The sequence below is a fragment of the Anolis sagrei genome, chromosome 6 (assembly GCF_037176765.1).
Source record: "Anolis sagrei isolate rAnoSag1 chromosome 6, rAnoSag1.mat, whole genome shotgun sequence".
Taxonomy (NCBI): Eukaryota; Metazoa; Chordata; class Lepidosauria; order Squamata; family Dactyloidae; genus Anolis; species Anolis sagrei.
Window position 1 is genome coordinate 107286485 of NC_090026.1, and position 17742 is coordinate 107304226.

Below are 17742 nucleotides of genomic sequence, written 5' to 3' on the forward strand. Positions count from 1 at the left end.
TGTCTATGCCACAGTTTTTAAGGTTGGCTTTGAGCCATCTTTAAATCTCTTTTCCTGCCCACCAACATTCCGTTTTCTTTTCTTGAGTTCAGAGTAGAGCAACTGCTTTGGGAAACGGTGGTCGGGCATCGGGACAACAGCGGAGTTGATGGCGGAGGACCATCGCTTCAATGCTGGTGGTCTTTGCTTCTTCCAGCACGCTGACATTTGTCCGCTTGTCTTCCCAAGAGATTTGCAGGATTTTCCGGAGACAGAGCTGATGGAATCATTCCAGGAGTTGCATGTGACGTCTGTAGACAGTCCACGTCTTGCAGGCGTATAGCAGGGTTGGGAGGACAATAGCTTTATAAACAAGCACCTTGGTATCCCAACAGATGTCCAGGTCCTCAAACACTCTCTGCTTCATTCGGAAAAAGGCTGCACTCGCAGAGCTCAGGCAGTGTTGAATTTCAGTGTCAATGTTGACTTTTGTGGAGAGGTGGCTGCCAAGGTAGCGGCAATGGTCAACATTTTCTAATGTTACACCATTAAGCTGTATTTCTGGCATTGGAGAAGGATTGCCTGGTGACTGCTGGAAGAGCACTTTGGTTTTCTTGATGTTTAATGACAGGCTGAGCTGCTCGTATGCTTCTGCGAAGGTGTTTAGAGTGGCTTGTAGGTCTTCTTCTGAATGCACACAGGTGACATTGTCATCAGCATACTGGAGTTCTATAATAGATGTTGTTGTAACCTTGGTTTTGGCTTTTAGTCTGCTGAGGTTAAATAGCTTGCCATCTGTCCGATAGATGATTTCCACTCTGGTAGGAAGCTTCCCATCAACAAGGTGAAGTGTCATAGCGATGAAGATGCAAAATAAAGTTGGGGCAATAACACATCCCTGTTTGACACCTGATTCCACCTTAAATGGGTCACTTTGGGAGCCATTGCTGTCCAAGACTGTTGCCATCATGTCATCATGGAGGAGCCGCAGGATGTTCACAAATTTGTTAAGGCACCCGATTTTCTGGAGGATGGTCCAGAGAGCTCTGTGATTCACTGTGTCGAATGCCTTTGCAAGTCTAGAAATTGTAGTTTTAAAAAATTGACCCAAAAAACCTAGATCAGCTTATCCATGCATCAATGTAAGTATTAACTCTTATTTTAAAAAAGGCACGGTCCCATTCTCAGAGTAGAATGGTGAAAACTGAGAGCCTAGTCTGTCCTGGGAGATCTTAAAAAAGAAACTTCAAACATCTCTACTCTCTCCACTGTGGCACTATTTCTGCCTTTTTTGAATGCCCGGGTGAGAAAATGGCAGTGCAGTAGATCTCAAAGGAGTGCCAAGAGAGTAGAGACAGGCTGGTTCTTCTAAATTCTCCCAGGACAGACTAAGCTTTCACCTTTGTTCAGGGAAATTAATGCTTTCTTTTCTGGTAAAAAAAGCATGCTTTAACTTTTGTTTTTAAAATCATGCCTTCTCTGAATAGATTCACAAAAGTCCACAGGGAGGCCTGGCTGGGCCCCTTGAGGCAGCATTGGGGCTTTCCCCAATTCTCAACCATGAGTGGCAAGTTGCTTCTGTTCACTTCTCCTGAGAACAATTTATAATATCATAAAGGACTACCACCTTAACCGCTTTATAGGAAATCTGCTACAAAAGAGGAGCTTTTTTGTTGAATTACAGGGCCAGAAAAGCAGATGGCGAAAACAGAAGAACGACCTGCCTCAGGCAAGCGTGCTTGCTCCATCAATGTTTAACATTTACACAAATGATCAGCTACTACTGTAAAGGACAGAGAGTTTCCTCTATGCTGACAATTGTGCCATCACCACTCAAGCAGGGAGCATTGAGATGCTTAAGCAGAAGCTCTCCGAAGCTTTAGGTGCTCTTACTGCCTATTATAGAGAAAACCAGCTGATTCCTAATCCATCTCAAACACAGACATGTGCTTTTCATCTTAAGAACAGACAAGCACCTCGAGCTCTGAGGATTACCTGAGAAAAATCCCACAGGTGCACTGCAGCGCACCCAAATACCTAGGAAATACCCTGGACCATTCTCTGACCTACAAGAAGCACTGCTTGGATATCAAGCAAAAAGTGGGTGCTACAAACAATATCATACGAAAGCTGACTGGCACAACCTGAGGATCACAACCAGACACAGCGAAAATTGCCCTTGTGCTATTCTACTCTGCTACTGAGTATGCATGCCCAGTGTGGAACACATCTCACCATCCTAAAACAGTGAATGTGGCTCTTAATGAGACATGCTGCATTATCACAGGATGACTGCGCCCTATACCACTGGAGTAATTACACAGTTTATCCCGTATTGCACCACCTGACATCCACCAGGCAGTAGCAGCCAATAATGAAAGGACCAAGGTAGTGACATCTCCAGCCCACCCCCTGTCCGAATATCAGTCAGCACACCAATGCCTTAAATCAAGAAATAGTTTTCTGAGATCTACAGAGATACTCGAAGGAACACCTCAGCAAGTGACAGTCCAAAAGTGGCAGGCTAAAACCCAGACTGATACCAAATGAGAGACTCCCTCCTGGGCACAAAGAAGACTAGGTGACTTGGAAGGCACTGAACAGACTGCGCTCTGGCACCATGAAATGCAGGACCAACCTTAAGAAATGGGGCCACAAAATGAAGTCCACAACATGCGAGTGTGGAGAAGGGCAAACCACAGACCACCTATTACAATGCAGCCTGAGCCCTGTCACATGTGCAATGGAGGACATCCTTATAGCAACACCAGAGGCACTCCAAGTGGCCAGCTGCTGGTCAAAGAACATTTAATATAATGCCAAGTTTTTAAACTTTGTGTTTTTAAATACATTACAACTGTACCCTTGGTTTGCTCCTGATATGATAAATAAATAAATAACCATGAGCTGCCCTTGATTTAAGTATATATGATATTTCCTTCTCAAATTCTCCAGGATGAATCACTACCAAAACAAACTAAGTAGATGCAGTGTTGAGAAGCAGGATCTTTCTTGAGATCTGCATCATCCCAGTTGCTTTAAGAATTGGACTAAAAGCCAAGTTTCCACTAGTCTGGTTACCACATAATGCTGCATGGAGTTGCATGTCTTTGATTTCTAGTATCATGTGACAATTGTAATCCTCAAATTGAACTTTAGCAAAACCTCATTTTGTTTTCATGTCAGTTATTTTTAAGTCTATGAAAAACATTGGCCTAAAAGTGGTTTGAACCCAAAAGAATAAATCAACAAACAGCTTTACTTTGCAGAGAACAATTTTGCTTGTATGGGTTTCTTAATATCTGATACAAAATGAAGACAGGTGAAGTCATGCCCAAATGGCATCAAGTTCTCCCAACAGGATTTTCTTATCCTGATATTGGAGCTTGAAACAACTACTTGTTTGAATTATAATTCACAGAACGTCCCATCCTGTTATGTAAATGCAATGTTGTAACTGAATGGAATTAGAAGGAGGATTCTTATAGTTGTAGTTTGAAAGAGTAACCTTTTTGAGCTTTATCAATTACCACAATTTTTCATTCTGGGGGGTTTAATGACAATGGTTTGTCAGTTGTGCACTGTTTTACCACAGCTCTCAGGCTAGACTGATAAACAGTCTCTTATATGTCAGCCTTTTTCCTTTTCTTTATTTCTACATCATGTGCTTTGTCAGACTTATGGACAGAACAGACAATCCCAGGCAAGGGAAATAAAAAAGTCATGCACATTCCCACAATGCATTCTCCCCTTAAACTCTTATCAACGTGGGGGAAATGAGTTATATCTGATCAATGAGACTCTGTCATTAGTTGTGATCCTTTGGGGTCTCAGCTGTCAATACTTGATTAGAATCAGTCAAAGGATTCTTAATAATCCCACCTGGGCCTTTCATGCTCTCAATGTCTAAGGCTATAATTTATCGCACAGTAACTTAATTACATTTTAAATCATGCTGCAAGTTTAGGTCAAATTGTTCTGACCTTTTTAATTTTTATGTGGAAATCGCCTGTAATTAAAAATATTAAACACCTGTGTGGAAGCACAGAGTGATCTCTCACTGTAAATTCTGTCTTGGTTTTATCGCCTTCTCCTTGCTTCCCAGCACTGTCACTTCTGATTTTTTGGAATGAAGGCTGTTTGACTGTATTTTTCCAAGATTAGCATTTTAGATACTGTAATGTTGATTGATAAAAACAGGAGTAACAGGATTGAACTGGCAGTCAGCAACAGGGCCGTAGCCAGAAAAAAATTTCGGGGAGGGTTGACAATTTCGGGGGGGGGGTTGAAAATTATGGGGAGGGTTGAAAATTTCGGCGGGGGGGGGTTGAAACCTGCCTCCTAGCTCACACTGAAGCAAAGAGCACAAAGAGCAGGGGGCAGAGCAACCTTCAATAGCCTGCAGCTCCACCCCTGTCAACCACCAACACCAAGTCTGGCCTCCTTAATGAGAGCATTCAACACACACACACACCCAACTTGGTTGCTTCACTACATTGGCTATCGCTGCAAGTAATGACAGTGTGAATAAATTGTCAATATTTGCTTGAGATAGTGCTTGCAGTTCTGGAGGCACTCTTAATTTTTTGCATCTCATAGACTTAGCATTGGGGATTTGGTTAACCAGTTAAAATTCATGAGTAAACCAGGTTTTTTAAAAAAATCTGAAACATTTGCCTGGTCAGCAATTATGTTGAGAGATTTTGCCACTTCTGTATCTTTTCAAACTTAGCTTCCTCACATTTTCACAGTGAATTTTCAAGCAAGAACATGTCCTTAAAGTCAAGCAAGAGTTTCTCCTGTCTGCAATGTTTTTGAAACACTTTTATGTTTCCTGAAAATGTAAACCTATTTAAAAGCCATGTCAGTGTTTATCCTTTAAATTGTAAAAATGGAAGAATAAGATTTTCCCCTCAAGTCTCACTCAATTATAGATAAAGGGTTGAGTCAAAAGTTAATCGTATCTAGCAGTAAACATTGAAATCAGTGGACTTTTTGTAAGTCATGAGTAATATGAGTTCTACTGGTTTCAACAACTCTGCTCTATGGCAAAATCTGGATCTAACCTTATTAGGGATGACAGTTCATACATAAGACTTTCTGTTCCTCCTCTGTGATTTTAAAATCTCCAGTTTTACCCATAAGTAGCCTATAAATCAAAACTATCATCCTGCTGTCTGACAAGATAGAAACCTGAGATTTTAATGTGCTGATTTAGAAGAGATTTAGGTTTTTGGGGTGTTTTTATCGTGTCAGGAGCGACTTGAGAAACTGCAAGTCACTTCTGGTGTGAGAGAATTGGCTGTCTGTAAGAACATTGCCCAGGGGATGCCCAGATGATTTGATGTTTTTATCATCCTTGTGGGAGGCTTCTCTCATGTCCCTGCATAAGGAGCTGGAGCTGATAGAGGGAGCTCATCCACCTCTCCCCGGATTCGAGCCTGCGACCTGTCGGTCTTCAGTCCTGCTGGCACAGGGGTTTAACCCACTGCGCCACCGGGGGCTCCTAAGAGATTTAGTGTAAAAATTACGAAGAAAAATAAGATTTCATTCCTAGATATTATAAATTCAGTTCTAAGCACTGACCTTAGCAGACATCCTTTAATGTGTGGCAATCTTGTGGTCTATGAAGCCAAAGTGAAGTTGAGACAGTCAGAGCGAGAACATTCTCCCCATTATTGATACAGTTGATAACTAGTTGCCAGTTTTCCTATTCCATCCAACCATCTGTCCTGTTTGAACTAGAAATCACATGCATACAAGATGATTTGCAAACCAGCAATTCAGCAAACCTGTTTCATCGAGAATGTAAGAAGCAAATCAACAGATCAGCAAAACTTTTGTATTCGATATCTATTAGTAAGCCTTACTCTGGATTGGCCTGTGTTGCGCATGCCATTCCAGTTACATAGCTCATCAATCTTAAAGGGAACAGCCAGAGAAAACAATTGGAATCTGCAGTTTTCTGTATTACTCAAATACTCTACCCACTGAAAATACTGAACCATGTCTTATGCTGTTGCTATGAGAGAGGAAACTGCTAGGTAGGGAAGTCTTGTTCCACTTGTAAAGTTATTGATTTTGGCTCATTCTCTTCCATTTGCATCCTTGCGATAGGCAGTCCATATTCTTTGATAAATTGCTCCCCTTTCTGCAGGCATTTGAGTTGGGATTACGGGAGTAGAAGAGTAAGATCTATTGCTCAATCATGCCTTTAGTTTGTACCACATTGAATATTATTCATAATGATTACAAGATTTTGGAAAGTCATTGGGTGGCTAGTATAGTAGTTCAGCTGATAAACTGAGCAAAGAGAAATCATAGTTTCTTTACAGTCTACTGACACAACTCATAACCTCTATGAATGGAATGTGGTTACTGAGTATGTGTTGTGGGACCTTTGAAAACGTGTAAGGGTGACTGATGAATCCAGCAGGCAGACATATTTCTGATTCAGTTTTCACCAACTTGTTGCTCTCCATCTGATTTCCAAGTTAAAGCCATCTTGGTAAAAGGTTTGGGATTAGGAGAATTGGATCCCAAACATTTGCAGGGCACTAGATAGTGAGGGTGTTCTGCACCATACCTACATGACCTTAATCAAAGCTGAAGAGTTTATTTTTGCAGCTTCAGCACCCACCCAAGTCAACATGGCTATTGACCTTCTATGGCTTCTGGGAATTGTAAGCTAAAAAGCCCCAAACTTTTCCTATTATTGTTGTTTTGTTGTTGTTGTTATTATTATTATTATTATTATTATTATTATTATTATTATTAATACCTTGCTTATTCTCTTCACAAGTTCTACACAAGAAACCAGAAGATCATTATAACACTAGCACCTTTGCCTTTAGTTGATAGTAGTAGTGCCATGATGTCTCTGTATATAGTACAGTGTTCCCTCACTACTTTGCAGATCACTTTTAGCGGACTTGCTGATTCGCAGGTTTTTGAAAATTCTAATAAAAGTATAAAATATGAAATATTTACATCCAGTGGAGGCCAAGGACTCCGGAAGTGCGGCAGCCTGAGGTGCGGCAGGGAAAGCCTGCCTCCCTAGCCTCCACAGACCCCGGAAGTGCGGCGGCCTAAGGTGTGATAGGGAAGGCCTGCCTCCCTGGCCTGCTGCTACCTGCATGGCTCTAGAGGCTCGGTAGGGGTCTGCGGAGGCCAGGGAGGCAGGTAGGTGCCCTTGGGATGGGCCGGGAGGCAGGTAAGAAGCACAGGTAAGAAAACAATATATAAAATAATGTATAAATAAATAGAGGAGACAACAGAATTTCATTACACAAATAATAGAAGAAGGTAAGACCTATACGAAGGAAAAAGAGATTGCGAGGAAATTCAGGGAATATTATCAAAAAATTATATAAGAAAGATGTAGTCTCAGAGGAGGATATAATTAAGTACATCTCAGATCAGAAAATCCCCAAAATATCCGACGCAGAAAGAGAATCATTGAATAAGGTTATAGAAGAAGAAGAAATTATAAGAGCTATAAAGAAGATGGCCAACAATAAAGCCCCGGGCCCGGATGGGTTGTTGGCATTTTACTACAAAACATTCAGGGAAGAATTAATCATTTGCTTAAGAGAAGTAATGAATAACATCTTGAAAGGTGAGGGGATGCCGGAGACATGGAATGAGGCATACATATCGCTAATTCACAAAGAGAACACCGAGACTACAAAACTTAAAAACTACCGCCCCATCTCCTTTCTGAATTGTGACTGTAAGATATTCACAAGCATAATAGCAGAAAGATTTAAAGCACTACTAAGAGTAAAAATCAACGAGGATCAAAGAGGTTTTTTACCGGGAAGGCAGATGAGAGATAACAGCCGGTTACTCCTTAACATCATAGAGTATTACGAAAAAAACCACCAAAAGGAAGTAGGTCTGCTTTTTCTCGATGCGGAGAAAGCTTTTGACCACACGAACTGGGAATTCCTACTACTCTTGTTGAGGGAAATGGATATAGGCTACCCTATAATGAATGTAGTAAAGACAATGTACTCCAAACAAACAGCAAATGTACTAATCAATGGCCTGCGAACAGAGGAAGTGGAAATACAAAGAGGGGTAAGGCAAGGGTGCCCTCTCTCCCCTCTTTGGTTTATTTTGGTGTTGGAAGTTTTATTGGAGGACTTAAGAAAGGATAAAGAGCTAAGAGGCCTCAAAATAAGATCAGAAGAATACAAAACCTTAGCGTTCGCAGATGATGTGGTCTGCATTATGGAGTCTCCATTAGAAACTATTGAAAAATGGATATCTAAAATTGAAAAATTTGGTGTACTAGCAGGATTTAAGATAAACAAAAATAAAACAAAAATTCTTACTAAAAATGTTAAGGCAGAAAGAAAGGTAAAGATTGTTTCGAAGTCTGGAATTGAAGTGGTCAATAAAATTAAATATCTAGGCATAGTAATTTCGGCTTCAAATATGAATCTGTTTAAGGATAACTATGAAAAAACCTGGAGTAATATAATAAAGAAATTCAACAACTGGAAATATTTAAATCTATCTATACTAGGAAAGATCGCAGCCATAAAATTGAGTGTATTACCTAAGATGATTTTCATGTTCCAGATGATACCAATTATTAAGACAAATACATGTTTCCAAAAATGGAACAAACAAATATTAAATTTTATATGGGAGGGGAAAAAAGCCAGAATTAAGATTAAAAATCTCACAGATGCCAAAAGTCGGGGAGGATTGGCCATGCCGGACATGCAGCTGTATTTTGAGGCCTGTGCCTTATCATGGGTGAAAATATGGGCTACTCTGGAGCAAAAAAAAATATTAACTATAGAAGGTTATGACATTAGAAGAGGGTGGCACGCTTACCTAAGCTATGGAAAGGCAAGGATAGAAAAAAACTTTACTAATCATTACATCAGAGGCCCCCTACTAAAGACCTGGAACAAGTATAAAGACATCATTTACCCCAGAATACCCATGTGGACATCGCCAATAGAGGCATATCATAAAAGAGAGTTACCGAAAAGTAGATGGCTTAATTACAGGCAACTATTGGTTAAAATCAACAATGAATGGCACCTGAGGTCTATGGAAGAATTAAAGAGGGAAGATAAAGAACTAAATTGGCTACAATATATACAAATTAAAGAAACTTTAAAGGAAGATCTAAAAGTGGGATTTAGCGAAAAGGACACGTGTTGGGATATAATTATGAAAAAGGATAAGAAGCTGGTTAGAATCTTGTATCGAAACCTGTTAGAGTGGAATACTGAAACGGAAATAGTAAAAGAAAATATGGTCAAGTGGGCCAGGGATATAGGCCACTCTATACTAATAAGCGAATGGGAACAAGTATGGAAGGTCAAGCTTAAATACACTAGAGCCAGCAGCATAGTAGAGAACTGGCACAAAGTTTTCTATAGATGGCATTTGACACCTGTACAATTGGCGAAATTTAGTAAAAATAACAATACGCAGTGCTGGAAGTGCGGAAAGGAAGCTGGAACCTATTTCCATTTGTATTGGAATTGCAAGAAGATTAAAAAAATTTTGGACGACGGTTCATTTACATACACAAAACATTATTAAAACAAAGTTTGAGCTCAAACCTGAATATTATTTATTGAACATAACAGATTTAGGTCTGAAGAAAAATGAAGAAAAATTTTTGTTTTATTTATCGTCAGCAGCCAAAATATTGATAGCCCAGAAATGGAAAAGTAAAGAGATCCCAACTAATGAAGATTGGATAAAGAAAATAACAGATTTCAGAATTTGTGACAGATTATCGAGTCAAATAGAAGAACTCAGTAAGACCAAACAAATAAGCTGGAAGGACATGGAAGAATATCTGAAAAGCAAATTCAAACTGGACACTTAAAAGTCGATGGGTAAGAAGAGCAAGGACAGCAAGGACAGCAAGGAACAGGAAAAAGGAACAATACAACGAGATAATCACTCCTCTGCGGACTGAACGGAAGTGATGCACACATTCGTCTGACCCCCATCCCATTCTCCACCCATTCCTACCTCCCCTTTATCCTTTCTATTCTACTTCTGGGCCCCTCCCTACCTCTCTTACCCTTTATTTTATCCCCCACGGTCTGTCTAAACTTCACAACTTTCTATCACAATAATTGTTCTCCCTCTTTCACTGTAAAAGAAAATGGTATAAAAATTAATTTAAAAAATGTATAAATATTAAAATTAATATGGCGTCCCTATTTTGCAGATTTTCACTTATTGCAGGGGGTCCTGTAACAGATCCTTTACAATAAGTGAGGGAACACTGTACACCCATATTGCCCTAATCAGCTTGGAAAAAAACTGTTCTGACTATAATTTTTAGAATCATTATTAGAATCATCCAGCCAGCAGACATGATAACTGAGGAGCCATTGTCCAGAAAGTATCCTTTCTAAGCACTGATCTTACCAGGCATTCTTTAGTGTGTGGCAATCTCTATGCAGAAGAGAAGAAATGAAACTACAACTTTGAAAACAAGGAGGAAGGAAACCATCATGGCACTGGATCTATTGATAACTATGCAATCTATATTCAGTTCACACATTCTCAAAAGGTAGAATAAATATTGCAGGACTATACCATTTTACGGAGACCACATCGACACTGACTATTTAATGTAGTTCAAAGTCAGCTTCAAACTGTGGTGGCTAGACAAACAACTTCCATGAAAATGTATTGTCGAAGGCTTTCATGGCTGGAATCACTCAGTTCTTGTGGTTTTTTCGGGCTATATGGCTATGTTCTAGAGGCATTTCTCCTGACGTTTGCCTGCATCTATGGCAAGCATCCTCAGAGGTGAGGTCTCACCTCTGAGGATGCTTGCCATAGATGCGGGCGAAACGTCAGGAGAAATGCCTCTAGAACATAGCCATATAGCCCGAAAAAAACCACAAGAACTGAACTTCCATGAAAGCTTGTAAAAGAAAGCACATCAATGCTCTGTGCTTTGTGTAATCACCATTTGGGCCACAAATGGGTAAAATGATTTTCTATGTAATCATCTGCACAATTAAACCACTTTCTATAATACTGGTTTGACACTTGACTTAAGTGGTCAGTGTAGATGTAAACTTATCATAGTTTTTCAGCTCCACACATGAGGCAAAGAGAAATGACTGCCTCAAGTAGCAGTTGTTGGGAGTCATGACAAGGCAGGAAAGTATTCAACATAAAGAGCTTTCCTATTCACTTCAGGCAGCAAAATATTTTGACCCTGACCTATGTGGTCAGTCACGCTGCTAAAGGTGTGTGTTTAAAAATACCATATATACATATATATTTCAACGTTGTATCAATGAATTGTTTCCTTTAAAAGGTCTGCTGTGTCTGCATGGTGATATTTCAGTCCCTTTTTGTTACATGGTTCTCTGGAAAGTGCTTCTGTAGGTTTCAGGAAATGATGAGTTGGGTGTTTAAACCTCTCGCTGTCCATTTAACAAAAGGCTTGTTTAAATTCTCTGCCAGAAGAGAAACTACTGAAGTCATTCATCCTGGGAAACCAGCCTCCCAGATTAATAATCTTTACTTTGAGGAAATTTAATCTAGTCACACTGATAAATTGCCTTCAGTTTGTTTCATGGGGTTGGTGAATGTGCTCAAAAGAGTATTGGTGTAAAATGTCTGGAATTAATCAAGGCTCCTTATTTTCACCCCTATCACAAAGCATTTTATACTGCGGAAAGTGTGCAGCATGGTGTATAAAATACATAAAATAGACTATTCATAACTTGAGTGATAGGACTGCTACTTCATTTCTGCAAAGATTCCAAATGCCACCATATTTATTTTATTTTTATCTCTTGATTTGCTTTGAAAAGCAGAGGACTGGACAATGCCTGTGGGAGAGAGATTATACTTTTGTTATATCTGAACAACTTGCACGCTGGAGAAAATGCAGAGCTCCTATAGAAATGCTGTGTTACATTCAAAAGCAGCATGTTTAAGCCAAATAACATATTCAGTTTTTCCTTCTGGAAAATATAATGTCAAAAGGAGCTATTCTGTATTTCACAAATGATCTATTTCTGCAACGTTTCTTTTGAATCCAGTGAGAATGTTATTAGAATAAATGCTTTGATGATTATAATTTTAATTCTGTTTATAGCAAAACAATTTTGAGGAATAGCCTAATCTTTCTGTTAGGCTAAAATACCAAGGATACCCATATAACCAGTGTGTTCCCACTGGCAATGAAGATCCACATAGTTATAGCAATGTATTCCCCGTAGTAAGCTATGGATTTGAGAGCTGGACCATAACGTAGGCTGAGTGAAGGAAAATAGACGTTTGTGAACTGTGGTGTTGGAGGACTATTCTGAGAGTGATTTGGACCATCAGAAGATCAAACCAGTCCATACTCCTGGAAATAATGCCCAGCTGCTCACTGGAAGGAAGGCTATTAAAGGCAAAGATGAAGTACTTTGGCCACATAATGAGAAGACAGGAAAGCTTGGAAAAGACAATGAGGCTGGGGAAAATGGAAGGAAAAGGGAAGAGGGGCCAACCAAGGGCAAGATGGATTGTGTCCTTGAAGTGACTGGCTTGATCTTGAAGTTACTGGGAGTGGCAACAGCCGACAGGGAGCTCTGACATAGGCTGGTCCATGAGGTCACGAAGAGTCGGAAGCAACTGAACGAATAAACAATAAATCCATGTAGCATTACTGTTGCATGTTGACCTACAAAGATTTTACATTGAAGAAGAGGTAGTTGGAAGAGACCAACAGGGCTATCCAGGCCATCCCCCCCCCCCCCCGGGCCATGCAGGAATACACTATCAAAGCATTCCTGACAGACATTCAGCTTCTGTTTAAAAATCCCCAAAGAAGGGGACTCCGCCACACTTAAGGCAGTATATTCCACTATCAAATAAACACTAGAATATTCTTCCTATGTGTATGTGAATCCATTGCTGCAGGTTTCTGGAGCAACAGAAAACAAGCTTGACATCCTTCCAAATATTAATGGATTTATTGCTGCTAAGAGAGTGGCCATGCCTAGTGGAAGATTCAAAGGATTTTAGTCCAAAAAAGAAACTTTCTCAAACTCTGTTTCTGTCTCAAAACATCTATATCTTTGTATGTCTAAGGAAAGAAAAATATTGTCTCACATGAAGTGCTTATCTAGCCACTGTTTCAATCTTAACTAGGAAGGTCTTTGTGGAGTTTGTTATCAGTTTGTTATTAGCAGACTGAAGGTGTTTTTCTTATGGAGCAGCTATTTTATTTTGCTGCTGCTAGCAAATTCACAACAGGAGATATGTAATCATCATGAATCAGAAGCAGATTATCTGAAGTATGTAACCTAATTAGACTAACGCAGCAATCATTTTGTAATTGGTTTGTAGTCTACATACACATAGTACATTTGACTGCCTTCTTTCTACTATGAAGTCGTTTAATTCACACATATTTGTGTACTAGAAAAGGCAATGCAGTGCTTTCTGGACGATTTTGAACTCATAAAAATGTATTTGTTTTCTCTTTAACAGTCAAAAAGCCCAAACTTTAACCATTAAACCAAAGTAGAGGGCGTGTTTTAAAAACTAATTCCCAGGAATCCTTGTCAGTTTGACATCAACTCCCAAAAGTTTTGGAAGTTCACTAATATACTCTACAATTTAGTAACTTAGTAAACCATCACTGAGCAGTTTGTGTCTTTTCCTATCTCTTCCTCAGTAAGCAACCTTCAGTTAGCAAATGGGAATCTTCCACATTTTGAGAGCTAGTTGGTATAGATTTGAGTGTTCAATTACGACTCTAGAGACCAGGGTTCAAATCCCCGCTTGGCCATCATTAGGTGCCCTTGGGCAGGTAATACTCGCTCTGAGAAAGGCAAAGGCAAATCTTCTCTGAACAAACCTTGCCAAGAAAGCCTCATGATACAGTCGCCATAACATGGAAATGACTTGAAGGCAGATGGCAACAACAATCTTTTTATATGAAGGCACTTTCTTTCAGATGTCACTTAGCAGTAGCTACAGGTTACCAAAACAGTCTTCAATCATATTCTGCAGAGCTTAGAATAACAGAAGTTCTAACACAGCAAGCTAAACATTCCTATTATATTCATCATATTCATGATATTCTGGGTCTTGGTGTTCATGAAGAATTGGGTGTGTGGACCATTTTGTCCAGTCTCCAACCAGGTTTCCTTGGAGAAAATGTAAAGCAGGCAGCCCTTTGTTTCCATCAGTCCCAAAAATCTCTGAAAAACACCTGCATATTATGGCTTCTTGTTTCCCAATTTCTCATCTTAGAAGCATCTCAAAGTTTTCACACGGTTCGCAAACTGGTCATCCTCATCAGGCAATTGTCTCTTCTTGTTTCTATTGCTCCTCCATCATATTGACCCTAATAAATGTAACCTAGCCCACCATTCTATTAGCCCTTTATTTGCTTGGAGGAGTTACTAGATGATATTACATCCAATTAGCTTAGATATTTAGAAGACCCAGCTTTCCCATTGCCTGTTGATTAGACTCTTTTGGGTCTTAGTGTCAAGAGTGGAAGCTACAGCCAAATTATATTTATTCAGAACTTCAACTTGCTGTTCATTCTTCATCTTTTCTGCTCTATGACAGTTTGATTGAACCACCCATGCAGAGTTTTTTAATTATGTCATAACAGGCTGACAATCCACTCTTAATTTTTAACTATCTTTTTCCAGCTGGAAATTATTCCAGTTGCATAGACTGTCCAAGTCTAAAATTGTCCTTAGCCATCTGTAGCCTGATGCTGATGAACTAACTAAAATGTACTAAACTAAATGACAGCAGTATTAATCAGGGTTTTTATGGGGTAGTTTCAGCAGAAATAGATTTGCTTTAGGACATGCTTGCTCTGCTTTGACCCTTTCTCCTTTGCAAGCATGTGTTACTATGCAGACCACATTGCTGTGAAGCTTAACAAAATGATAGCTTTCAGCAATATTTTTATAAGGTACTTAAGCTCTCATCAGATCAAAATATTTGAGAGCCATTTAATATGCATCTGCTCTGCAATAGCAAAGAACTTTAGAAAATGATGTTCCATGTTTCCCAGATTTAAATGACTCTTCTTCTGAAGGATTTGGGACAGCTCTTAACCTGAAGGCTATGAGACACAATGATGGCCTACAGCTTTCGAAATAAAATTCAAATAATGCATTATAGGAAAGTATGAGTGCATTCATGAGAAAACAAAAAGTCAGTTCTTTACATAGTTCCATTTGGAAATGTGAGGATACCTAAGTTACATTTCCAAAGGTGGATATTAATATAGTTCATTAAGACAAAAAATAATAATCAGGAAATATGCTTTTCATCAGTATTACATGTGCCTTGGCACCTAACATGTTGCATTTGCAGAAAAGTATGAAAGTAAAATGAAATCTTGCTCAGCTGAGCATATACCTTTTTCTTGCAGCCTCAACAGATGACAGTGCAGAAGAGAAAAAAGGTGGAACTCTTCATACTGGCTTAATTGTTGGCATATTCATACTAGTCCTAGTTGTAGCGGCAGCAATACTTGTGACGGTTTACATGTACCACCACCCAACATCAGCAGCCAGCCTCTTCTTCATTGAGGTAAGCTATATTTCCTGTAAGAGTCCTCCTAAGAACTGGCATTTCCTTCTAAGTACTGGCATTTGTCGTCTTGTGTCATGTTATTGTTGCTGTGATTTGATTTTTAATCCTTTTGGGTTGACAGGAACAGTATTGGGGAAGAGTTGTTTCTCAAGCCCATGAAAAGACATTGCTCTTTTTTCAGAATCATTTTCTTCATTAAAATCTACATAGAATAAAATTAATAAGGAGTATTACAAAAGCAAACTACAAAGACAACACACAAAACTATCTAAAACTACTAATTTTTTAAAAAGATTACCACATTAGCTATAAACTTAAATTACCTTAATATAGAACGAAAACTAAGACTGATAACAAAAAGGAAAGGAAAGTGACTTCCAACTATCTTTTCTGCATTTGTAAATTTTATAATCCCAACTGTCTATATCTACTTAATCCTAAAATTACATTTCATCTATTCATTTCACTCATGCTAGTTTTTAAAACCAGGAGAAAAAGGACATGCACTCCTCCAGCAAGTTGTGAACTAACAGGTTTTGGAGAATCAAGACATATGTGAGTGATCGCTGAGGTCAAGTAGCCAATTTTCACCTTGCCTCAGTATTAGTTCTCCATACCAATAAGGCTGCCATATTTAACTGATTCATACCATTTAAAAGCATGGAATGATCAGGAGTGGAAATCTTTAATCTAACTAAATGTACACTTATTGCATGTACAGCGTACCTACCCTCTTTGTATGTGGATGGGCAACAGCACCTCCCGCCAGCCAAAACAAAGATGGTACACACACACAGAGTTGGGATAACAAATGGCTACAACTGTTTATTGATAACAGGAAGAGGATTGGCAGCCATGCATGGGCCCTGGATCATGGATCGGGCAGCCCGCTGCTGGCTGATATAGCTGAAGCAGGCAAGCTGCTTGCAAATGACCTCCAGTAGCCTATATATAGGCTGTGAGGGATCAAGCATCAGTTGACCCTGGCCAATCAGCAGGAGGGGCATGGCCTGCCACTGATAGGCTGGCCGGACGAGCAGTGGGAAACTTTCCCACCATGCAAGGGGCTTCTGGGAGGAAGAAGCCCCCTGCAGGCATCATGCCAGGCTGGAGGGCACCCACCTCAACAACTCCACCCATTAAGTCAGGCCATGATTTTCCTTTAAGGGGTTTTTTAACAGAAATACCCTTTTCAGGAGAAGTTGTAGAAGACCCAAGCCATACATAGTCATGGCAAAAATACAGTGTGCATGTTTACTATTTTCTGCATGCACACAAAAGCTTTTCAAATGCCTATTTCTCCCAGTGTTCTGTTCCCACAGTGGCCAACTGGACCTTTATACAAAGCAGGCAGTTACTTGCATGTGTGGAGATGGTGGAGAGACGACTATAACCCTTTCCAGTTCCACCCACCCAATGGCATTGTTAGGGTTGGTGTCACCTAGTGCAGAAAAGGGAGGCAACTCCTGGTGGCCAGGAGTCCACTTGACCCCAGGCACTGGAAAATGTGCCTTCCTTGCCACCTCAGGGAGCCTATTCCATTCCTTACTCCAGAGCAGTCCCACAAGTCAGTCAGACAAAATAGGTGCATGAGAACAGGAGGAATTATGAGATGCTTTTCCCAAACAGAAGCCCCCTTTTCCAAGTTCCATCGGCCCCTCGCCAGTGCTTTTGTTTGACAAACACTACAGTGTTCTATCGGTTCCTTCTGGGATATGTCTAGAAGTTTTATAGCTGCAGCAGCAAATGAATAAAGGGCATGGGTGAAGAAGAGATCAGCGGAACCAGTTAGATTAAAAACTGAAACAACATCAGTCTTTTGGCTCAGCCCTAATAGAATCATTTTCTTGTTCTTTAATAAATATTGCAGCATAGCAAGTTATCACCATGAATTACTGAGCAAAGCCATCTTATTTGGATAGAGACCCTCACAATTTACATCTCTTTGCTGCTGCACACAATAAAAAGCATGCATGTGTATGTGACTTCAATTTGCCTGTCAGATTCATAGTATTTCTTAGGCAAGGAATATTCAGAGATGGTTTTTCCAAATTAGACGTAAAAGATGGTAACATAGGAGAACCTCCAGTGATAAATTGCTGGGCTTCTGCCTTAACAGTCCTTTCAGTATGCAGCATTTATTTCAGGAACCTTCCTGTGCACATTGATAGAGGAAATAATTTG

The 17742-nt window shown here is 39.7% G+C and overlaps 1 protein-coding gene across 1 annotated transcript in view; it reads left to right on the forward strand.

Annotated features, from left to right (window-relative positions):
• PLXDC2 (plexin domain containing 2) overlaps positions 1-17742 on the forward strand; it is a 245476-nt gene that overhangs the window by 223571 nt on the left and 4163 nt on the right. The window contains exon 13 of the mRNA XM_060782367.2: positions 15395-15555. Coding sequence (XP_060638350.2) covers positions 15395-15555 — 161 coding nt within the window. The remainder of the gene's footprint in view (positions 1-15394; positions 15556-17742) is intronic.